Source organism: Dasypus novemcinctus, chromosome 10, assembly GCF_030445035.2.
Source record: "Dasypus novemcinctus isolate mDasNov1 chromosome 10, mDasNov1.1.hap2, whole genome shotgun sequence".
In the NCBI taxonomy this organism is placed as follows: domain Eukaryota; kingdom Metazoa; phylum Chordata; class Mammalia; order Cingulata; family Dasypodidae; genus Dasypus; species Dasypus novemcinctus.
Genome location: NC_080682.1, coordinates 85,091,548 through 85,116,736, shown reverse-complemented (window position 1 = coordinate 85,116,736; position 25,189 = coordinate 85,091,548). Strand labels below are relative to the sequence as shown.

General features: G+C 37.6%; 1 protein-coding gene across 7 annotated transcripts in view; it reads left to right on the top strand.

Annotated features, from left to right (window-relative positions):
* The window catches only part of ZNF143 (zinc finger protein 143), a 62,834-nt gene extending 37,886 nt beyond the window's left edge, over nucleotides 1-24,948 (top strand). For all 7 annotated transcript variants that reach the window (XM_058305762.1, XM_058305767.1, XM_058305765.2 and 4 more), the window contains 5 exons: nucleotides 4,021-4,248; nucleotides 6,149-6,297; nucleotides 8,564-8,725; nucleotides 22,350-22,496; nucleotides 23,413-24,948. In XM_058305762.1, the coding sequence (XP_058161745.1) occupies nucleotides 4,021-4,248; nucleotides 6,149-6,297; nucleotides 8,564-8,725; nucleotides 22,350-22,496; nucleotides 23,413-23,496 (770 nt within the window). In that variant the 3' untranslated portion in view covers nucleotides 23,497-24,948. The remainder of the gene's footprint in view (nucleotides 1-4,020; nucleotides 4,249-6,148; nucleotides 6,298-8,563; nucleotides 8,726-22,349; nucleotides 22,497-23,412) is intronic.
* Nucleotides 24,949-25,189: the final 241 nt, after the last annotated feature.

Sequence of the window (25,189 nt, the reverse complement as noted above, 5' to 3'; positions counted from 1 at the left end):
ATACAAGTCTTTTATCAGAGATATATTTGAAAATATTTTCTTCTATTCTATGAGTTGTCTTTTCACTTCTTCATGGTACTGTTTGCAGCACAAAAGTTCTTAATTTTGATGTTCTGGTTTGTGGATACATTCTTTTTTTTTTTTTTAAGATTTATTTATTTACTTTATTTTTCTTTATTTATAACCCCCTCCCCCAGATGGTTCTCTTGTCTTTTTGTTCCTTGTTTGCTTGCCTTCTCCAGGAGGCACCAGGAACCAAGCCCAGGATCTCTCACATGGGAGGCGAGTGCCCGGTGGCCTGAGCCACATCTGCTCCCTGCGGGCTGCAGTGTCTGCTGGCTTGTGGCATCTGCTCGTTGCAGTGGGGCTGATGTCTAGCTTTTGTGGCATGGGTGGCATCTGCTTATCTTCTTTTAGGAGGCACTGGGACCCAAACCCGGGACCTCCCATGTGGTAGATAACGCCTGACTGGTTGAGTCACATCTGCTTCCCTATGGATGTATTCTTGATGGGTGGGAGTGGAAAGGGGAATGAAAGGGTAAGGCAAGATGTGCATTATTTTCATAAGAAAATTTTTAATATTTTTATTATATTAAAAATAAACTGGTCTTGTGATAATTTATAATTAAATGACATTTTTTCACAGAATGGAACTTCAGTTGCTTAAGTCATTATTTCTCAGGCTGAATTCCACAGACCCTGGGGATCTTTGAAAATATTTTCAGGGATCTATAATAAATCCTTTCATTTGGAAACTGTACCTTCACAAATTTGAGATCTGCAGTAGGCAGAGGGGAAGCTTTAAGAGGAGGTAAAGCAAATTTGCTTTTTTCGGAAAAAAAATCACTCAGGCAATAGTATAGAAAAGCTAAAGTGAGGCAAAGGCCAAAGTAAGGACGCTAGCTAAGAGCTATTAGAATATTCAAGGTGAGTAAGGTAGAGAAGCACATAAATGAAAGACACTCAGGAGGTATTGACCAAGGAATTGGTGGCCAAGTTAGTAGTGGGGATTAAAGAGAGGGGTGGGGTGGGGGGTATATGGGGACCTCATATTTTTTTAATGTAACATTTAAAAGAAAATAAGAAGAAGAAGAAAAGAAAAAGATTCTGGTTTGAAGGGCAGGTTAGATGACAATGCTAAGAGCAGGTTGGAAAGGGAAGATAATGGTGTCAATTTGGAACATACAAATATCTGGGTATCCCTTACCATCTGAACATTTTATCATCTGTATCTTTGTTATAATGATTTGGAAAATTTTTACTAAAAATTTATAATCCAAATTGAAAACCCACTATAATGAAGCTACATGTGCATGCATTTTTTCCATGCAAGGAAATAATTGTAAGTTGTGCTTGAGTCTGAGAGGACATAGACTTCTTTAATGTCATAGTTCTGATACGATCATATCTCATGCTTACATTGTGTATTACACATTATTGTTATCTTCCCAATATTGTTAAGGAGTCTTCTAAGAAAGTAAAAAAGTCTGTGAAAGCTTAAGAGGCCTAGAAAAGGCCATAGATTAGAAGAAGAATTATATTTTGGTAATATAATTTGCATTCATTTTGTGTCTTTATGATATTTCTTTGTTTATTGGAAACCATAAATTTATTTTTATTTTTTAAATATTTTATCGATAACATATTAATAAAGCATACAATCTATCTAAAGTGTACAATCAGTGCTATTTAGTATAATTACATAGTTCTGCATTCATCAGTTGATTTATTTTTAAAAGGTTGGAACCGTTTATTTACAAATATTGTTTTCTGTCCTTTAAGACTATTTTTTTTTAAGTTGTTTATTGGAAACCATAGATTTATTTTTAAAAGGCCTAATTTTTAAATTATAGTACTTTGCAGTGTAGAAGGAAAACATTTCTATCTGATACTACACAGTTATCATTGTGATTACACACAAACATAACCTACTACTGAATTCATTGAATGTTAAATAATTGATTAGTTAATTGGTTTTCTAAATGCTTCATCTTATGCAGACATTCTTGGTGAATTATTATGCAGGGTTTAAGAGCCTTTTCATGATATTTGGAGAAATTGGCTAGGTTTTTGGATGGGCTAGGAAAATGTTACTTTTCCCATTTAAAGTAACAACATATAGACTCATTATCTGAAAGCTTACAATTTAACATGCTTTATGGTCCAGTTAGATTCCAATAAGAGAAATGCCTACGTTAATTTTGGCCAATCTGATGCCTGTGGGGCATTCAGGTAGATTGCTCTCAAATGAGAATGCACATTGGAGTCACCTTTTTAAGAGAGACTAATTCCCCAGATCCTATCTGGAAAGATTCTGACTGGGGAAATGCCTGGGCATCAGTATTTACAAGAGCTCTCCAGATCTTTCATATGCGGACATGTTTGAGAAGATGTAGAGAGAGCCAGTAGATAGTTGTAAATTTTGGTCTGAACCAAGAGGTAAATCTGAGCTGGAAGAAAAGATTACTGTATCATCTACTTGATGATCATTAACCAATTGTCCACTTTATTGCTGTATGTGATATCCAGAGATTCAGTTGTGTAAAATGCAGTCCAGTCTTGTGAGGTTAATCGAAAGATCCTGGTAAGGCTATGCAACTAGCCAGTAAGGAGTTCAGTAGAGAAATCGAACTCCATTCACATCTTGGCTGTGGTTTGGTGCCACCCGGTGGCAGTTTTGTGCGCTCCAGCCTAACTATCAGTAGAGTCTGTTTTCCATGTTGGAATTGCCTACCATTTCTCTGCCTACCTTGCCCTCACCACAACTACCCCACAACCATCCTCCAAGATAAGAACTTTGATCTGTCCTGCTCTGATAATGGGGACTGGGAGAGAACATGAAGCAGTCTCCCCAGACTCACCCAAGACTGAGGACATTAATCGAATACTATGTGTAGGAGTTACATGGATTCATTTATTCTTTCTTATCCCACCTTCCATGCCTTCCAGTTAATGGTAGTCATTAAAACTACAATTAGATTCATTTGTTCCAGTTTGCTTTCTGTTTTAGGTCCCCCTCAAATACATGTTAACACACGTCTAGATATTTTATGATATTAAGTAATTATTGTTAATTTTGTTTGCATTCTGTTTAGGAAAAAAAAAACATCTTTCAGATATACAATCTGCAATATTTACAGATGAAATGCTATTTGGAGCTGTTTCAGAATATTCCAGGGTAGAAGGAAGGGGGAAAATGTATAGTGAATAAATTAAACAAGACTGGCCATTAATTGATAATTGTTGAAGCTGGGTGATTGGTACGTGGGGGTTTATTACACTCTTTCTCTATATTTTTGTGTATGTTTGAAATTTTCTGGATAAAAAGTTCTTAAAATGTACATATTGTCTACACTGTTTGTTCTCAGGGTGTTTCATGGAACAAGAATTATAGTTTTTATTTCTTTGTATTACCTAGTTGCTTTTAGTGGATACTCAGTTGCTTTTTTCCCGGTTGCTTTTAATTGGACATAAGAAGTCAAGCTAAGTTAATGTGAAACACGTATGTGCTTTTAGATATATTGAAGTGCCCGACTATATCAAATAAACTTCTTAGAAAACCCTTTTTTACTATCCTTTGAAAACCCTTAGGATAAGCTTCATTAGTTATAGTAATAATTACATTCATTATTTTTGTTAGTATAATGTTAATGATATTTCTATAATCTAGAAATTACAGGAAACAGAAAATTATAGTTTCATCAAAGCTTAGACTTAAACTGGCCAACATTTCCATCCTTTTCTTATCCCCTGAAATTAAGGGAAAAGTGATAACTTTGATGCATGGGGACTGCACTCAGGATGCAGACCACCTTTTGCACCAATTCAAAGCTATATTTTGGAAGTCTTTTCTTACATTCAGCCTCATAGCAAGGTGGGAAAGGATTTGGTAACTAGCTATTTTTGCCATTAAAGTCTTTTATTTTCCCCTGGGGAAGTATGAAATGATTATGGCCTAAATATATAAAAGTTCATTTTGTGGCTTTTTTGTTTGTTTTTGTGTGTGTGTACTTTTATTAGGGGAAAAGCCATATGTTTGTACAGTCCCTGGCTGTGACAAACGGTTTACAGAATATTCCAGTTTGTACAAACACCACGTCGTTCACACTCACTCCAAACCATACAACTGTAACCACTGTGGGAAGACATATAAGCAGATCTCCACGCTGGCCATGCACAAGCGGACAGCACACAACGACACTGAGCCTATTGAGGAGGAGCAGGAAGCCTTTTTTGAGCCTCCCCCAGGTGAGGGTTTCATTTCTCTGCTTGAGAAATCAATGGTTGGGAATGTAGTTTATGATTCAGAGTATTTTCTCAAGTGATAAAGTTTATTCTTACCAATGTTTTGTCTCTTTAACTGATGCTTTCAGTAACGGTGTTTTTTTCTTTTTTGGGTGGCTCCTTTAGAAACTAAGAGCCTTAGTTCTGTAGTCTTTATCCTGCTGCCCTTTGCAGCTGATTCATCATTCACCCTTCCTTCCTGGTTAGGTGAAAAAAAGGTGGTTAAAGAAGGGAAAGAAAAAATCACTCTCTGCTGAAATGATTCCCTATAGTCCTAATTTGTGTTTTCAGGTATATGTCATGCAATAATAAAAAAACAAAAATTCTTTCAGTCTTGGGTGCTATATTATTCTTGAGGCAAAACCCTAGACTTGCACATGGTTAGGTATTACAACAATTGCCGAATCCTTTCAGAAACTCAGAAAGCACGCTTTAATGATGGCAAACTCAGGTTATAAGACTCTTCCTTTTTTCAGCTTTCTCATCCTCTTCCTTAAATGTTGATTTATGATATCGTCAGAATTTCTTATATTTTAGAAAATAGTATACAATATAAGCATTTTATTTAAAAAAAAAACTAAACTAAGATTGTTTTCAAAGAATAGGTATGATTCATGTTCTTTTTTTTTCTCATGATTCCCTTGCTTTTGTAACCCATTAGAATAATGATACATAAATAGCTGTGGAGGGAAGCAGACTTGGCCCAATGGATAGGGTGTCTGCCTACCACATGGGAGGTCCACAGTTCAAACCCAGGGCCTCCTTGACCCGTGTGGAGCTGGCCCATGCACAGTGCTGATAGGCACAAGGAGTGCTGTGCCACGCAGGGATGTACCCCACGTAGGGGAGCCCCACGCGAAAGGAGTGCACCATGTAAGGAGAGCCGCTCAGCGTAAAAGATAGTGCAGCCTGCCCAAGAATGGCACCACACACATGGAGAGCAGACACAGCAAGATGATGCAACAAAAAGAAACACAGATTCCCGGTGCCACTGATAAGGATAGACGTGGTCACAGAAGAACACATAGCGAATGGACACACAGAGCAGACAACTGGGGGGGGGGAGGAAGGGGAGAGAAATAAATAAAATAATAAATCTTTAAAAAAAAAATAGCTGTGGAACAGAACATATTTACCCCTTTCTGGCTTCATGGAATGTAGAAAGTGATGGAAGAAGAGAGGGTCCAATAAGCTTCGTTCTTTTGCTATTAAATGATTAACCTTAGTCTAGATACTATGCCATTACTTTGTCTTTACACAGTTGTGTCACTGTACACTGATGATTTGCAAAGACTAAGTATTTTACTGTCAGTAGGCTGTGTTTACAAACCATCCAGGTTTTGTGGTTAATGTTTATGAAGATTGTCTTATGGCTTTTAAAGTTTTCTTAAATAAATGCAAGAACTTGCACATACCTGTCTGGTTTTTTTTTAATGTAGTTGTTTTTTTTTATCTTTTTTTTTTTTAAGATTCATAAATCACACAAAATGTTACAATAAAAAATATAAGAGGTTCCCGCATACCTGTCTTTTTGGAAGAGTTATTTGCCAGTCATTCATCCTGTGTAGTTCCTCCCCTCCAGCCCCAACACATATGCACAGCACAGTCACTCAACCAAGAGAACAGAAGAATGCCTCCAAAACTAGAATACTTAAATTTGATTGTGGAAAGTTTTGATTTGGCTTGTCTTTGCAAAAGTGGAAATGGAGGCATTGGAAGGAGGTACTGGGAACCATTTTCATAATTTAGAATATAATACATATGCATTTTAATTTGTATGTTTTTCATTTTAATATTTAAATGTCCTATTGCTAAATACCTTGTTGGTTGATCAAATAAATAATTGGTTTATTTGTTTAAAAAGGTCAAAATGAAGATGTCCTTAAAGGGCCCCAGATCACATATGTTACAGGTGTAGAAGGGGAAGATGTTGTATCTGCACAAGTAGCCACAGTAACCCAGTCTGGGTTGAGTCAACAGGTTACACTCATATCCCAGGATGGAACTCAGCATGTAAGTATCTACCAAAAGCCAACCAAATTAAATGATACTTTTCTGAATGAAGGCTTGAAAGGCAGGTTGGGTCCCAGTTTGAGAAATGCGTGCCCGAGAATATCAAGGCATGAAATTTGGACTTCAGCTTGCAGGCAATGGCAGATTGCCTATAGGATTTTCAGTAGTGTGCTGCAAGAGACCACAGGCAGGGAAATTAGAGAAGAATGTATATGACTCTGTAGAAGTCAGATGATGTTATTGGTCTAAGTCAAGTATAAGGTGATAAAGGTCAGAACCACAGTGAGATTGAAGGCTTGGAAAGTAATGGATCCATGTGAAACACTACTCAGAAAAGGGATAGAATTTGATGACTGATTAGATCCAGGAGATGAGATTGAGAAATCAACAGTTTTGGCTTACGTGGCAAGGATAGAATAGTATCATTAAAAGATCCTGGGAAGTCAGCGATAGGCAAGCCTGTAAAATTTCCAAAAGGGGACTCCTATCAGGAATCATGAATGTTCACACAGCTGGCTTCACAGAGTTGATGGAATAGGTATCTTGATTTCCTCAGGAAAACTGCATTATATGTTTTTCCTCTGATGTCAAACTTGTTCTAGATACTACTAGCCTAAAGTAATTCAGATTTGATCTCGTTTTTAAGCTCTTGCCAAAGTTCTCTAAGTACCTGATGGAAATTGGTACCTGGGATATGATGTGCCACAGAGAACTCTCTCCCATCTGCCTCTCTCAGAGTTTAACCATCTGTGATTAATCTGTCCTTTGTTTTGATAACTCTTAACAAGCTGATGTTATCTAGGAGGCAGAACATATTCCGGATTGGAAAATACGAAGTTGAACCAGTGTATTTATCAGTCTATTTATCCCTGCCCCCTCCCTACCTCACTTTTGACATCACTAATTCTACGTGGTACTCTTCGTTCGCTGATTGGAATGCAAAAATAAACACATTTACTAACCCATTTTAAAATTTTTTATTTTCTTGATCATTTTCTACATGAATATACATAAACAATAAGTGTATAGTAAAAGTTGTGAACTTTTAAAGTAAGTGTGCATGACATCATACAGGGATCCCTACATCATCCCACCACCAACACCTTGCATTGTTGTGAAATATTTGTTACAAATTATGAAAGACTGTCATCAAAATATTACTACTAACTATAGTCCATATCTTACATTTGGTGTATTTTTCCCCCTACCCTATTATTGTTTTATATATATATATATATATATATATATTTTTTTTTATTACAGAAGTTGTGAACTTACAAAATAATCATGCACATGTGTAGAATTCCTATACAACACCCCTTCACCAATACACCCCATCATCGTGGACTATTTGTTACACATTATGAGATAATATCAGCCTGTTACCACCAACCTTGGTCCATAACGTACATTTGGCATATTTTTTCTATACCCCCCTATTATTAACACAGTACATCTTTGGCATTGATGCAAGAATATTTCAGTATTGCTGTACAAACCCAATTTTAATTTGGCATCAGCCTATTTCTTGAATTAGAACATCACAGACAGAGGGCCTCTGGAGGCCATTTGATCTAACCTCCCTCCCTGTGCAGGAGGAGTTTCCTTTCTGCAGCAGGGAAACAGCCTTTGCTGAAATACCCCCAAGTGAAGAGGCAGTTTCTATCTTGAGAGGAAGTGTATTCCATTGCTGGATAATTCCAGTGTTTATCAAACTGGGATCCACCCCTATATCATCCACTTTTGACTCTTCTGACTACAAAAAATGAGTCTAATCCTTCATGTATTCCAAAATGGCTATCTTCCCCATCTCAATGTTGTTGTTTTTCTAGACTTAATTGTTCCATTTCCTTCAGGAATTAGGTTTTCAGTCAATTCATTTAGTCATTTAAACCAACAAATATTTATTGGGCATCTATCCTATCCTAGGCATCTGGAAGATAAGTCTGTGGGGAGATAAAAAGGTGGACCTCACAGTTTACTACAAGATAGATATTTCTAAAATGAATAATTCCTTATTAGGAAGGCTGTGTAATAGACGATATATAAAATACTATGACAGCCCAGAGGAGTAGAAGAGATGGAGAAGAGGAGATGCATTTAGGATATATTTCAGTTTTTCTGATGACCTGAAAGAGTTTATGCCATTATAAAGGGCTTATTTTGTTTCCACAGAATAAACTTATATAAGGATAGAACTAATCCTTAGTAAAGATTGACAAATATAACAAGTAACACTTATTGATTTGTAAAATGCATATTACAGGTCAACATATCTCAAGCTGACATGCAAGCTATTGGTAATACCATCACAATGGTAACGCAGGATGGCACACCTATCACAGTCCCTGCGCATGATGCAGTAATCTCCTCAGCAGGAACACACTCTGTTGCCATGGTTACTGCAGAGGGTACAGAAGGGCAGCAGGTAATTACTTTCTTCTGCTATATGAATCAATACATACATGAATATCAAAACTGTTACACAGATGTCTGGTGTGGTATATTGATTAAGAAATTAAGATTGAATTTGAGCTTTGCAACTTTATATTTAAATAGATATATTTAACCCTCTGAGCCTCAGTTTTTCCTTATCTATAAAATAGGAGTGATATTTGTATCTACCCCAATAAAGTTGATAAAAATATTGAATGAGATAATGCTTATAAAGTACCCAGTCCAGGTATGTCTTAAGTGTTTAATGGTAGCTGCTCCTATCATCATCATCATCATCATCATCATCATCATCATCATCATCAAATACTTAAGAGATCAATTCATTTGCAAAATTAATTTAAATTTTGAATTTTGAATATGTAATATTCACATGGTTCAAAATTTTTAAAATTCACAGGTGTGCTGTGAAGTCTTCCTTCCAACACTGCCTCCATCAATCTAGTTCTTGCCCTCAAAGATAATCCACTTTCATTAGTTTCTCGTATGTTCTTCCAGTGATTCGTTAAAGCATATATAAACAAATACTAATATATATTTGTCTTCCTCCCTCCTTTTTTTTAAAAAGTGGTAGTAAATTCTGTTCTGGACCTTGCTCTTGTTTTTTTTACCTTAATAATATGTTTAGAAAATATTTCTATTTCAATATATAGAGATCTTTCTCATTTTTTAAAAAAGTTGTATCATATTCCATTGTATGGATGTCCATAATCTATTTAAACAATCTTTTTCAAATTGTTTCAAATGTATAACCTTGGGAACATGTGATTTTACATATGTAAGTATATCTGAAAGACAAATCCTTAGTGTAGGATTGCTGGGAAAAAAAGTATAAGCATTTGTAATTTCCATAAATGTCAATTCTCCCTTCTGGGGTTGTGTGAATCTACATTCTCATTTGCAGTGTTTGAGAGATTTCCTCTTCCCCTTCCATTTTTTTTTTTAAGTTATTACTACTTTTATTTTAGTAACATATATACAGTAGTCCCTTCCATTTCACAGAGATTAGGGGTGCAACACAGCACCCCTGGAATCTGGAAAATCTGTGTAAAATTTTTTGGCCCTCCCATCATAGCAGAGAAGACTGAATCTTTTCTTTTTCTCTTATGAAGTGTTTACAGTACCTTATTGTAAAATTTCAGTTAAGTATTTGGTGATAGGCTATATGTAGGTCAATGTTAAGTAAAAATATGTTGATATTATACAATACTATACCTATATTTTATGAATTTCTGAGTTTCTTAACTTTTTCTGTGTTGTCTGCTGGCCTTCACATGTTCTCTGCAGCTTCCGCAGAACATCCAAAATATTCCCATTTAATTTCTTATGTCGACCTGCAATATACCAAAACCCTTATGGGCAAAGTCACAATGTGGAAGGCATAACTGTACAACTCAACTTTTCCCATTTTAACTGTTTTCATATACAATTCACTGTGATCAGTTAGTCAATATTTTGCTATCATTACCAACATAAATTACCAAAACTTTTCCATCACCCCAAACAGAAACTCTGTATCCATTAAGCATTAACTCTGCATTTCCCTTCCCTATATCCCTGTCCCTGGTAACCAATAATCTACTTTATATATCTTTGAATTTGCATATTTTGGTTACTTCATATAACTGAGATCATACACTGTTTGTCCTTTTGTGTCTGGCTTACTTTACTTAACATTATATCTTCAAGGTCCATCCATGTTGTAGCATATATCAGGACTTTATTTCTTTTTAAGGCTGAATGATATTCCATTTTATATATATATCACACTTTGTTATCCATTCATCAGTTGGATGCTTCGTGTTTTAGTCTGCTAGGTTGCCAAAATGCAATATACCATAAATGGGTTGGCTTTTATATTAGCTTACAAGCTTACCGTTCTGAGGCCATGAAAATGTCCAAATTGTGTCATCAGGCAATACTTTCTCCCAGAAGATTGGCTACTGGCAATCTTGAACTCCTCTGTCACATGACAAAGCACATGGAGGTGTCTGCTGGTCTCTCCCTTTTCTTCCAGGTTTTGTTGCTTTCAGCTTCTGGCTCCTGTGGCTTTCTCCTACTCTTTGCTGAATTTCATTCTCTTATAAAGGACTCCAGTAAGAGGATTGAGACCTACCCTGGGCCATGCCTGCTGAAATAACTTAATCAAAAGGCCCTGCTTAGTTTCACACACCACAAAGAATGGAGTAGCTTTAAGAACATGATTTTCTGGGGTCCATATAGCTTCAAACCATCAACTTAGGTTGCTAACATCTTTTGGCTATTGTAAATACTGCTATGAATATTAGTACACAAATATCTGTTCAAGCCACTAGAAATGTGATTGCCAAGTCATGTGGTAGTTCTGTGTTTTAACTTTTTTTTTTTTTTTCATTTTAAAAATAATTTATTGAAGTATGTCATTCATACATGAGCTACATAAACAGTAAAGGTATAGTAAAAGTTGTGAACTCACAAAACAAACATTCATAGTATTGTATAGGGCTCCCATATATCACCCACCACAAATATCTTGCATTGTTGTGAAACATTTGTAACAAATGAAAAAAGAGCATCATCAAGATATTACTACTATTGTCTATATCTTACATTTGGTGTATTTTCCCCCAACTCCCTATTATTTTGTTGTTGTTCATAAACCATACAGTTTATCTAAAGTGTACAATCAATGGCATTTGGTATAATCACCGAGTTGTGCAGTCATCATTTCAATCAATATTAGAGCACTTTCATTTATTACTCAAAAAAAACCCACAAAAGATAACAAAAAACAAACCATTATCATACCCATATTTTAGCACTACTAATTACAAATCCTATGATGTGCTTTCACCATTTCTATTCCTTTCCAAACATTTCCAAACAACTTTTTACCAATTCTGCATAGATTAAACCTCAGCTTACCATTCTCTAACCATTCTTTCCTCTGGTAACTTATATTCTATTAACTCCATGAGTGTGCTCATTATATTTAGTTCATAATAGTGAAGTCATACAATATTTGTCCTTTTTTTTTTTTAAAGATTTATTTATTTATTTAATTCCCCCCCCTCCCCTGGTTGTCTGTTCTTGGTGTCTATTTGCTGCGTCTTGTTTCTTTGTCCGCTTCTGTTGTCGTCAGCGGCACGGGAAGTGTGGGCGGCGCCATTCCTGGGCAGGCTGCTCTTTCTTTTCACGCTGGGCGGCTTTTCCTCACGGGCGCACTCCTTGCGCGTGGGGCTCCCCCACGCGGGGGACACCCTTGCGTGGCACGGCACTCCTTGAGCGCATCAGCACTGCGCATGGCCAGCTCCACACAGGTCAAGGAGGCCCGGGGTTTGAACTGTGGACCTCCCATATGGTAGACGGACGCCCTAACCACTGGGCCAAAGTCCGTTTCCCTGTCCTTTTTTTTTAATAATTTATTTTTATTTTTATTTATTTCTCTCCCCTTCCCCCTTCCCACCCCAGTTGTCTGTTCTGTGTCTATTCGCTGCGTCTTCTTTGTCCGCTTCTGTTGTTGTCAGTGGCACGGGAATCTGTGTTTCTTTTTGTTGCGTCATCTTGTGTGTCAGCTTTCTTTGTGTGTGGCGCCATTCCTGGGCAGGCTGCACTTTCTTTTGCACTGGGCGGCTCTCCTTACGGGGCATACTCCTTGCTCGTAGGGCTCCCCTACGCGGGGGACACCCCTACACGGCACGGCACTCCTTGTGCACATCAGCACTGCGCATGGGCCAGGTCCACACGGGTTAAGGAGGCCCGGGGTTTGAACCGTGGACCTCTCATGTAGCAGACGGACACCCTAACCACTGGGCCAAGTCCGCTTCCCAATATTTGTCTTTTGTGCCTGGCTTGTTTCACTCAACATAAGAGACTCCAGGTTCATCCACACAATGTCATATGCTTCGCAACTTCATTTCCTCTTATAGCTGAAAAATATTACATTAAAGATATATACCACAGTTTGTCAATCCATTCATCATTTAATGGACACCTGAGTTGTTTCCATCTTTTAACAATTGTGAATAATGTCGCTATAAACATTGGTGTGCAGATGTTTGTGTCACTGCTCTCAGTTCTTCTGGGCACATACCTGGTAGAGGTACTGCCGGGTCACATGGTAGATTTATATCTCTCAATTTGAGTCCATTGATCAATGTGTCTATTCTTTATGCCAATACCATACTCTTTTTTTGTTTGGTTTTGTTTGATTTTGTTTTTTACCATGCTGTTTTGACTGTAGCTTTTTAGTATACTTCAAGATCAGGAAGCGTGAATCCTCTGACTTCACTTTTCTTTTTTAGGATGTTTTTGGGTTTTTGGGGTCATGTGCTTTTTTCCTTCGATCTGTTAATGTGGTGTATTATGTTAATTGATTTTCTTGTGTGAAACCACCCTTGCATACCAGGAACAGAACCTACTTGACCATGATGTATAATTATTTTTATATGCTGTTGGATTCAATTTGCAAATATTTTTCTGAGAATTTTTGCATCTGTGTTCTTTAGAGATATTGATCTGTAATTTTCTTTTCTTGTATCTTTATCTGGCTTTGGTATTAGGGTGATGTTGGCTTCATGAAACATGTTGGATAATTTTTCCTTCTTTTCAATTTTTTTGAAGAGTTTAAACTGAATTGGTATTAATTCTTCTCAGAATGCTTGGTAGAATTCACCTGTGTAGCCATCTAGTCCTGAACTTTTCATTCTTGGAAAATTTTTGATGACGGATTCAATCTCTTTACTTGTGATTGGTTTGTTGAGTTCTTGTATTTCTTGTAGAGTTGATGTAGGTTGTTCATGTATTTCTAGGAATTTGTCCATTTCATCTAGGTTTAGTTTGTTGGCATACAGTTTCTCATATCCTTTTTTTTTTTTTTTAAGATTTATTTTTTATTTATTTCTTTCCCCTTCCCGCCCCACACCCAAGGTTGTCTGTTCTCTTTGTCCATTCTCTGTATGTTCTTCTATGACCGCTTCTATCCTTATCAGCGGCACCGGGAATCTGTGTTTCTTTTTGTTGCGTCATCTTGTTGTGTCAGTTCTCCATGTGTGCGGTGCCATTCTTGGGCAGGCTGCATTTTCCTTCATGCTGGGTGGCTATCCTTACAGGGCGCACTCCTTGCGCGTGGGGCTCCCCTATGCGGGGGACACCCCTGCGTGGCAGGGCACTCCTTGCGCGCATCAGCACTGCGCATGGGCCAGCTCCACATGGGTCAAGGAGGCTCAGGGTTTGAACCGCGGACCTGCCATGTGGTAGGCGGATGCCCTATCCATTGGGCCAAGTCCACTTCCTTCATATCCTCTTAAGTTTCTTTTTATTCTGTGGGGTAAGTCCTAATCCCCCCTTTCATTCCTGATTTTATTTATTTGCATCTTCTTTTTTCCTTTGTTAGTCTTGCTGAGGTTTTGTCTATTTTATTGATCTTCTCTAAGAACCAGCTTTTGGTTTTGTTGATTTTCTCTTTGTTGTTGTTGTTGTTGTTGTTGTTCTTCTCAATTTCATTTGTTTCTGCTCTAATCTTTGCTATTTCTTTCTGCTTGCTTTGGGATTGGTTTGATGTTCTTTTTCTAGTTTCACTAGTTGTTCAGTTAGTTCTTTGATTTTAGCTCTTCTTTTTAAATATAGACATTCAGGGCTATAAATTTCTCAGACTGCTGAGATCCCATTAGTTGTTTTTTGTTTTGTTTTGTTTTTTATTCCCACCACCCCTCTTGCTGCTTGCTTGCTTGCTTGCTCTCTGCTCTCTGTGTCCATTCACTGTGCATTCTTCTGTGTCTGTATTTTATTTTTATTTATTCCCCCTCCCCCTTGCAGCTTGCTTTTTGTCTGCTCTCTGTGTCCATTCACTGCGTGCTCTTCTGTGTTTTTTTATATGTCTCCCTTTTTGTTGTGTCACCTTGCTGAGTCAACTCTCCATGGCGCTTGCGCACCAGGCGGCACCCCATGGCATGCGGGCAAGCCTGCCTTCACAAGGAGGCCCCAGGATGCGAACCCAGGGCCTCCCATGGTAGACGGGAGCCCAACTGATTGGGCCACAGCTGTTTCCTGAGATCCCATTCGTTTTGATATGTTATGTTTTCATTTTCATTCGTCTCGAGGTATCTACTAATTCATCTTGCAGTTTCTTCTTTGACCCACTGATCATGTTATTTATTCTCCATTAGTATTTGCAAATTTTCCCATTTCCCACCTATTATTGATTTCCAGCTTCATTCCGTTAATGATCAGAGAAGGTGCTTTGTATAATTTCAGTATTCTTGATTTTATTGAGAGTTCTATTATGGCCCAAAATGTGGTCTTTCCTGGGGAAAGATCCATGAGCACTTGAGAAGAATGTATAACCTGGTGATTTGGGGTGCAGTGTTCTGCATATGTCTGTCAGGTTCAGCTTGTTTATCATATTGTTCACATTCTTTATTTCCTTGTTGATTTTCTGTCTAGGTGTTCTATCTATTGATGTGAGTGGCATGTTGAAGTTTCCAAGTATTATTGTAGAGATGTCTATTTCTCCTTTCAGTTTTACCAGAGTTTGCCTCATGTTTTTTGGGGGGGAGCACCCTGGTTAGGTACATAAATACTCATGACTGTTATTCCTTCCTAGTGGATTGTTAATATATAATGGCCTTCTGCATCCCTTATCACTTTTTTTTGCATTTGAAGTCTTTTTTTGTCTGACACCAGTATAGCTAATCCAGCTCACTTTTGGTTACTATTTACATGAAATACATTTTTCCAACTTTTCACTTTCAGACTGCTTGCATCCTTGGGTCTAAGGGAATGTCCTGCAGACAGCATATGGATGGCTCACATTTTCTTACCCATTCTGTCAGCCTGTGTCTTTTGATTGGGGAATTTAATCCATTAATGTTCAGTTTTAATGCTGTAAAAGCATTATTTCAGCCATTTTATCCTTTGGCTTTCATGTGTCATATCTTATTTTTGTCCTTTTAACCTTTTTGGTTACCCATTCTAATAGTCTTCACTTCTACACTCTCCTCCAAGCCTTCCTTGCTTTATTGCCTTTTCTGACTCAGAACTCCCTTTAATGTTTCCTAAAAAGTTTCATTCTTGTTTAAGAACTCTCTTAGTTTCTGTTTATTTGTGAATATTTTAAGTTCAATGTCATATTTGAAGGACAGTTTTACTGGATAAAGAATTCTTGCCTGGCAGTTTTTCTCTTTCAGTACCATAGCTATACCATACCACTCCCTTCCTGCTTCCATGGTATCTGAAGAGAAATCCACACTAAGCCTTATTGGACATCACTTGTATGTGATATTTCACTTCTCCCTTGATGCTTTCAGAATTTTCTCTTTACTGTTGGCATTCTGCATATTATGTGTCTTGGAGTAGGTCTGTTAAGGTTTATTCTAATTGGAGTATGCTGTTTCCTGGAAACATATTTTTGTCTTTCATGAGAACTGGGAAATTTTTGAACATTATTTCCTCAAATACTCTTTCTGTTCCTTTCCCTTCTTGTCTTTTTCTGGAATTCCCATAGCACCTATGTTGGTGTGCGTCATGCTATCATTCAACTCTCTAGCCCCTACTCAATTTTTTCCATTCTTTTCACTCTCTGTTCTTCTTTCTCTTCATTTCAGTTGTTGTTTCCTTTATGGAACTGATTCTTTCTTCTATGATTTCAAATCTGCTGTAGTGTTCCTCTTTTATATCTTCCATTTCACTTTTGTGTCTCTCATTCCCATTCTCATAAGCTGTTATCTTTCTATCCAAGATTTCACATTTTTCTTTGTGCTCTACTCAATGTCATCTCTTTTTTTAAGATTTATTTTATGTATCCCCACCCTCCTCTCGTTGCTGCTCTCTCTGTCCATTTGCTGTGTGTTCTTTTGTTTCCGCTTTCATTCTTGTCAGCAGCACCAGGAATCTGTGTCCTTTTTTGTTGCACCATCTTGCTGCGTCAGCTCTCCATGTGTGCAGTGCCACTTCTGGGCAGGCTGCGCTTTTTTTCGCGTGGGGCAGCTTTCCTTGCGGGGCGCACTCCTTGTGCGTGGGACTCCCCTATGCGGGGGACACCCCTGCATAGCACAGCCCTCCTTGCATGCATCGGCACTGCACGTGGACCAGCTCACCACAGGGTCAGGAGGCCCTGGGTTTGAACCCTGGACCTCCTATATGGTAGACGGATGCTTTATCAGTTGAGCCAAATCCACTTCCCTGATTTACTTTTAAGTTGCTATGTGCTACCACTGTTCTTTGACCCTTGGTTCAACTTGTTCTAGATATTTAGGATTGTCCCTGTTTAACTGCTCAAACTAGGGCTAAGGATCCAGTAATGGGGTACAAGCCAGTTTCCAAGGGCCTTGGAAACAGTGGCAGTAAAGGTACCTGATTGCTGTTTTTAGTTATTATTTTTCATTTTTCATGTACTTTTCTGGTCTGGCCAGCAGATGGTGCTCTTTGGCAGACCTCTCACCTCAGACCCCATGTGCTAGGTGGGAATTAATTCAGTGTTATTCCTTGGTGGATGGTGCAGAAGCAGTGCTCTTGGGATTGGCCAAGCCTCACAAATAAACTTTCCCAGAGGCTGTTCTCCACCTTTGGCCAGCCACAGCCTCCCTGCCTCCCTCCCTCTGCCTCTTCAGCAGCCAGCCCAGAGCAGTAGGGAGGGTGTTTGAGAAGGCAAAGGCTGGCTGTCAGTGCAGACAATGTTGTGGCCCCACCCTGCCTACAAGTATGTGACTCCTGCAGTGCAGCAGACCAAATTTCCTGGCCAAATCTGAATTTGCTATAGGCTGTGTCCCTCCTTCTCCTCTTTCTTGGGGGAGAGAAGTCCTGTAACTCTCTCAGTCTGCAGTCACTGCAGTCCACAGCAGCTGCAGTCTACCAACTGCTATTTGCTTTGTAAGTAGGGGGAAGGGCACCTGCTGCTGTTTTTGCAGTTCTGCTACTGGGATTTTTCAGCCAGCTGAGATGCCTTTCTTTCACCCCTCTCTTTTCTGGATGGTGTTTCACCTTTCCCTGGTGTCCTGAGCCCCAGAGCAGCCCTCCAGACCGTCTTTACCTGACCTCTAGCTATTTTTTCCAAGAAAAGTCCCTCCATCTGTGTAATCCTCAGTCGTCCCTGAAGTCTCTCTATGCTTAACTCTTTAAGGAACCACTAAACTACAGTACATCCTCACCAGCCCTTGTTATTTTTCCTCTTTTTAATAGCCATTCTGGTGGGTGTGAGGTAGTATTTCATTGTGGCTTCGATTTGCATTTTCCTAATGGCTCATGATGATATTTGTATATCTTCTTTGGAGAAATATCTGTCCAAGTTGTTGGCCCAATTTTTAATCGGGTTGTTTGCCTTTTTGTTGTTGAGTTATAGGATTTCTTTTTATATTCTGAATATTAAACACTTATCAGATATATAGTTTCCAAATATTTTCTTCCATTCTGTTAATTGTCTTTTTTACTTCCTTGCTCTGATGAACAAATTTTTTTTAACCTTGATGACATCCCATTTATCTTTTTCTTTTGTTTTTCATCTTTTGGTGTAAAGTCTAAGAATTCATTGCCCAATACAAGGTCCTAAAGATATTTCCCTATGTTTTTTTTTTAATTTCATGGTTTTAGCTCTTATATTTAGGTCTTTGATCCATTTTGAGTTAATTTTTGTATATGGTATGAGGTAGGAGTCCACTTTTATTCTTTTTCATGTGGCTATACAGTATTCCCAGTTCCATTTTTTAAAAAGACTAGTTATCCCCATTGAGCAGTCTTATCAAGTATCAGTTGGCAAGAAATAAAAAGGATCATAGAGGATATTGTCTCAGTTTGCCAAAGGCTGCCAATGCAATATACCAGAAATGTACTGGCTTTTATAAAGCCAAAGATCATCTGCTAGCAGATCCCGAAATCTTGTCATGTGTCAAGGCAAGATGGCAGCCAATCTCTGCTGTTCCTGAAGTCCTTTCTCTCACACGACAAGGTCAAAATGGCAGCTGTCCTTCTCTGTGTTTTAGTTTATGTAAGACCCAGCAAGAGGGTGGAGACATGACCTAAAAATAATCTAATCAAAAACCATATAATTAAAGGTCCCTTAACTGAATCTAATAAAAAAGATTCTACACTGCAATTACAGAAACAGGAATGGGTTAGCTTAAGGACATAATTTTCTGGGGTCCACAAAAGACGAAGCAGGACAGATTTTATGAAACTGTATGCCCAAAAGTTAGACAACCTAGATGAAATGGATAAATTACTAGAATCTCTCAAACAACCTACACTGGCTATAGAATACAAGACCTCAACAAACCAATCAGAAGTAAGACGATTGAATCACTCATCAAAAATCTTCCGGTAAACTGCACGTCCAGATGGATTCACACATCTATTCTACCAAACATTTCAAAAAGAATTAATACCGATCCTGCTGAAACTCTTCAAAAAATTGAAGAGGAAAAATTACCTAACTCTTTTTATGAAGCCAACATTACCCTAATACCAAAGCCTGATAAAGATATACCAGACTAGAAAATTACAGACCAATCTTTCTAATGAATATAGATGCAAAAATTCTCAACAAAATACTTGTAAATTGAATCCAACAGCATATTAAAAAATTCTATCAGTGATTTTTATTCCTGGTATGCAAACAGACATCTGCACACCAGTATTCATAGTTGCATTATTCACAATTGCCAAAAGATGGAAATAACCAAGATGGCCATCAGCCAATGAATGGATAAACAAATTGTAGTGTATACATACAATGGAATATTATTCAGCTCCAAGAAGAAATGTAGTCATGAAGCATATGACAACATGGATGAACCTTGAGTATGTTAAGTTGAGGGAAGCAAGCCATACACAAAAGGACAAATACTACATGATTTCACTATTTGTACTAAATATAATGAGCAAACTCATGGAGTTAATAGCTAGACCTAGAGGTCACCAGAAGATAGAATGAGGATAGAGATTGGAAAGCAGAATTGGTAAAGGTTGTTTGGAAATGGATAGAAATGCTGAATGCATATTATAGTGTTTGTAATTGACAGCACTAATACATGGATATGATATCAATTAAGTCTAAGGTTGTGTATATCACTAGAAGGAAAGATAAAAAATTAAACAGAACAAATTCATGGTACAAGATGTTAATAGGGTGAGGGGAGCAGATGTAGCTTAAGTGGTTGAGCGCCTGCTTCCTATGTACAAGGTTCCCAGGTTCAATCCCTGGTACCTCCTAAAACAAACAAAAAATCAACTGTCATTGGTGAGCAGATGTAGCTCAGTAGTTGAGTGCCTGCTTGCCAGGTATGAGGTCCTAGGTTCAATCCCTGGTACCTCCTAAAAAAAAAAAAAAAAGGGTGATATTTGAGAAAAACTACAACCAAAGCAAACTATGGATTAAGTTATACTAATATTCTTCCATAAGTGGTTTAAAAAAAATGGAAATATGCTAAGTGAAAGAAGCCATATACAAAGTATACTATCTTTTGTTTGACCCCATCAATACAAAATGTAAATACAAATAAATTTATAGAGACAGAAATAGAGTAGCAGTTATGCATGGCAGGTGAAGGATAGAGGGATTGAAAGGTGACTGCTGAGGAGTAGAGGGATTTTCTTCTTGAAGTAATGAAAATGCTCTATTATCAGCGCAATGATGAATGCACAACTCTGTGATTATACCATATCCCATCAATTGTACAATTTGAATGGATTGTAGGGCTTATGAATATGTTTCAATAAAATTTATTACAATTTTTTTTAAAAATTCTATTACTATGAGAGGGTGGTAATGTGGGCAAAGCCTTAAAAAAATAATAATAAAGTTAACTGGCCGTGGATGTGTTTTCTGAACTGTCAATTCTATGCCATTGGTCTATATAGCTGTGCCAGTACCACACTGTTTTGATTACTGTGGCTTTGTAATAAATTTATTTTATTTTATTTTTTATTTTTTCAAGGTACCAGGCCTGGGGATTGAACCCAAGACCTTGTACGTGGGAAAGCTGTGCTCAACCACTGAGCCACATGAGCTCCCCTGAGTTGGTTTTTTAGTTTGTCTCCTTGTTGCTTTTTTTTTTTTAGGAGGCACTGGGAACCAAACCTGGGACCTCCTGTATGGGAAGCAGTCGCTCAACCACTTGGGCCACATCCACTCCCCTTGTAATAACTTTTGAAATCGGGGATTGTGAGTCCTCCAACGTTATTTTTCTTTTTCAAGATGATTTTGGCTATCTGGGGACCCCTGCAGTTCCATGTGAAAACTCTTGCTTTCTGCCACCTTCACCCCTCTCCCATTTGAAGTTCAGGGGTCTTAAGGATTTGAGGATAGATACAAACTTATTTCCGCCTCTCTGGTTCTCTCCTTTCTGGGATATCCCTTTCAATTTACAGTCATTCTACCATTTCTCAGTTCCATTATCTGTCATCTTAAGTGCCCTGTGCTGCTCAGAATGAGGAGTACCCTCAGTGGAAAAACTATTTAAACATAGATGTAACCCAGTGTACTTTCCTTCTTTCAAGAATGCCCTCCAAGCAGACAAGTGGGGGGTTTGGGGGGCTGGGACCTGGGACCAGGAAGGAGAGAGAAATAAAAATCTTTAAAAAAAAAAAAAAAAAAAAGAATGCCCTCCACATTCTGCCTGCTGTTGGTGCCTCTCCAGTGCTCCAAGAATTGCTTTTCATATTTTTGTCCAGAGTTTATAATTGCTATCTGCAGGAAAGTTAGTCCAAAATAAGCTACTCTGCCATTGCTGAACTGAAATCTGTTGGATTTTTTTTTTTAGTAGATTATGAAACATAACTGGGATTGATCCAAATTAAATATCTATTGGCCTAAAAATCCAGTGTTTTTAGATTAATGTCCAAGTAAAACAACTTTAGAAGAAAAAAAACAACAACTTTAGTTTTTAACCAACCCTTTCTCTGAGTTGTCATAAAATCTTAGGATATCATAAAACAGAAGTAATTGGTGTTACTTTTTTTATGTTATTTGCGTAGAAAAAGCAAGTTTTGTAGTTTAAGAGCCACAAAAGTGCCTTTTACCACTTTGTCTAGATGCATCAGGGAGAATATGGAAAGATTCCATGGAATCTAAAAATGGGAGATTTCAGTTTTATAAGAGATGTTGCTGTTTGTCAATAACATTACTGATTCTTTCAGCTTTCCTAGTTAAATAGAAATGTAATCTTAACTGCTACAAGTTTACACAGGATAAAATAGTATATTATCTACCACTAAGTCAGACTTGGGAATAAATAGACATTTGAAATATATATGATTTAATCCACTTATGTAACTGCCCAAGCAGCCCCTTAGGAGTAATAGAACCTAGGTACAGCCATGTCTCCCCTGGATAATGGAGCATGGTGTAGCAGATCTATTTCTGTGTCCTCTACCCTGTTTTTCCATTGGCTCACTTTATCACCTTAGATTAGTCTCTCCTCTCTGAGCCTCAATTTCCTCAAATAAAAAAGAGAATTCGAGAACAGATACAATGTAAGGTTTCTTCCAGCTTTGGGCTTTTGCAAGTCTATGGTCAAAAATAATTTTTCCCTTTCAATTTGAAGACAGTCCCTTGCATTAAATGGCTTTAATGTATTTAAATTGTAGGCTTAATTCTGCATGTGTTTTTGCATTTTATTTTGCTTAAGGTTGCAATTGTGGCTCAGGACTTGGCAGCATTCCATACTGCTTCATCAGAAATGGGGCATCAGCAGCATAGCCATCACTTAGTAACCACAGAAACCCGACCTCTGACCTTAGTGGCAACATCCAATGGCACCCAGATTGCAGTACAGGTGAGTGCAGGGGCAAGCTGTCCTTAGTCAACAGCAGTGCCGCTCATATCTCTCAACATTGTATACCATGCTTTTATACACAATCTTTATAGGAGGCAGGGCACGTAATGATCTATATCCTTTAGCCTGCTTTGAGGAAATTGTGTATTTGAGGGTGGACTCAAAGAGACCAACACTTTGCATTCTGGTATCTTTACCTATTCTAGGGGAATGTGTAGCAAAAAAGAAAAAAAGAAAACAACTTCAGGCAGTATCCTTGTGTGCACCCAATCAGCAATCTTAAAGTCTTAAAATAAAAGTCTAATGATGGCAGAATTCTACAAAGCACTTTAGAGCTATCTCCTTGGAGATAAACCTAATGTAAATATAGACTCTAGATTAGTCCTCTGAGAATCATTTCATAGCCCCATTTTACGTTGAGGTATGTCAGGCCCCTACAAGGAGCCAGTCTTTGGGAAGGGTCACTGGATTCAAGCAGAGAATCTAGAATCCTAGATGCTAGGTGCAGAAGATAACCTATTCAAGATTACCTCTCCTTAGGGAGAGTTGTTTTTTTCATGTGTTTATTTGAATAAAGGTTAGAATATAGTCAGGAAAATGCCAGCTATTGGTTTTATTTATGGGTATAGAAGATAAAAGGCTCAGAAAACTCTCCAAATATCTATCTCCATAGGTCAAAATGAGTAATGTCCCCTGCCTGCCAAGTGTTCATCAAAATCTTAAATAAAGAAACTGCATTGTTCTCCCTTGCAGGGATTTGGTTTTATGCCCTTAATGATTCGATCAGCAGAAGTATCTTAACCTGTGTCAGAATTACAGGAGAGAAATTTTACTTCTGCATACAGCATATAATATTTCCTTGGCACTATCTTGACTGTGGCTTTTGAATTGTGTTTAATGTGTGTTCCTGTTTCAGCTTGGAGAACAGCCATCTCTGGAAGAAGCCATCAGAATAGCATCCAGGATCCAACAAGGAGAAACACCAGGATTGGATGATTAATCCTTAGAACAATACAGCAATAAAACAGAAGGAGCCTTTCATTTTCTGGCAGCAGAATCCATGAAGCCCAGCCTAGGAAAATTAAGTTTTCCATTCCCTGATACACTGTACACATTTTTATGCAAGAGTGGAGAACATTTTATTCCTGACACTTTTGTGTATATAATCCTTGGAATAGATTCCCAAACTCTGATTCATTGTGTACAGGAAGTATGAAATTAGGGCAATAGAGTAAATTTTTATTTTACTCTTTTATCAGATCACAAACTCCTGGAGTCTACATGCAAAACCAGTAAAGTCTTATGGAGTGTTATGATGGATTTTTAACTTAACTGTGAAGAAAAAAAAATAGAAAGGTGGTGTCTAAAATGTCAAAGGTTCTAAACGCCAAACAATCATAATTCCAAAAGCCATCATGGATAGAAGATATAAAGCCTTCAAACATTTCCCTTAGTTAGTAGAGTGTCTACAGTTTTTATTCTACTGTGTACTTGTCCATTTTTATTTGTAGCTTATGGTTTGGAAACTATTCATTTATAGTTTCCCATCCCTTTTAAAGACCAACTCTTAAAGCTGAAATGCTAATTATATTAGCATTACAACAGATTATGTATAAAATTGAAAGGTTTGGTTACTTAAAATTAAAAAGTTAAATCCAGTGCTTTGGTTTTGTTAAAGATTTTACTTGGTGTTCAACTTTTTTTGTTACTGTTTTTAAAAATAATGAACTATCCAAATTTGACCACAGGCTGGTGCCCAGCATAACAGTGCTATAATGGGAAATGGCTTTACTCTTAAATTAAGTTAGTGGGTTGGTATAAATTATTTATTTTTGCTTATGTACTTTTGTTTTAAAGATTATTTACCCAAAAGTTTATTAATTTTGAATACAGCAATTTTTAAAATGTTACCTTTATATTTGTTTTATTAAATTGGCGTTGGGAGGAGGGTTGCAGAAAATACAAATGTAATAGATTATAACCCAACATACACATATTGAGCATATAGTGTATATTAGGCACAGAATAGGCCTTTTACATACATTTTTATGTAATCCTCACAACAATTTTATAAGCTATAAAGGATTTACTATCCCCATTTTGTACATGGGGAAACTGAGGGTCTAAAGAGGTTAGTGTCTTACCTGGGCCTTAACAGCTACGAAAATGCAGGCAAAGACTTGAGAACCCAAACTCTCTGACTCCACGTCCAGTGTGTTTTTTCACTGCATCACAGATGCCTCCTCAAATGATAATTGTAACAGAGATTATCAGTTCAGCATAGGGTCCACCAAGCTAAAAAAAAAGGGGTGGGAATGAGGTGCTCTCCTTCAGTAGCCCCTCTCTGTGCTGTTGTTCACCATGCTTTGTTTACCTAAACTACTGAAATAAGCCTGTTTTTCATTTCAAGATGTATAGTAAAAAGGAAAAAATCTTGTGTGGTTTTATTTAACATAAATGTTATCTTTGTTCAGGTGCTTTGAAGTCTTTCTAAAATGGGGCATGACATAGTAATTTGAAATGTGAAAACTTTCAGGATTTGAGCAGGGAATCGGTTGCTTTCCCTTAAAAGCCCTTCAGAGATAACTAACATCATAAAAGGTCTTAGTCACCTACAGATCTAGTTTTCTTTTTTTTAATTAATTTATTTAATTTTCACCCCCCCCCCCCTTGTTGTTTGCACTTGCTGTCTG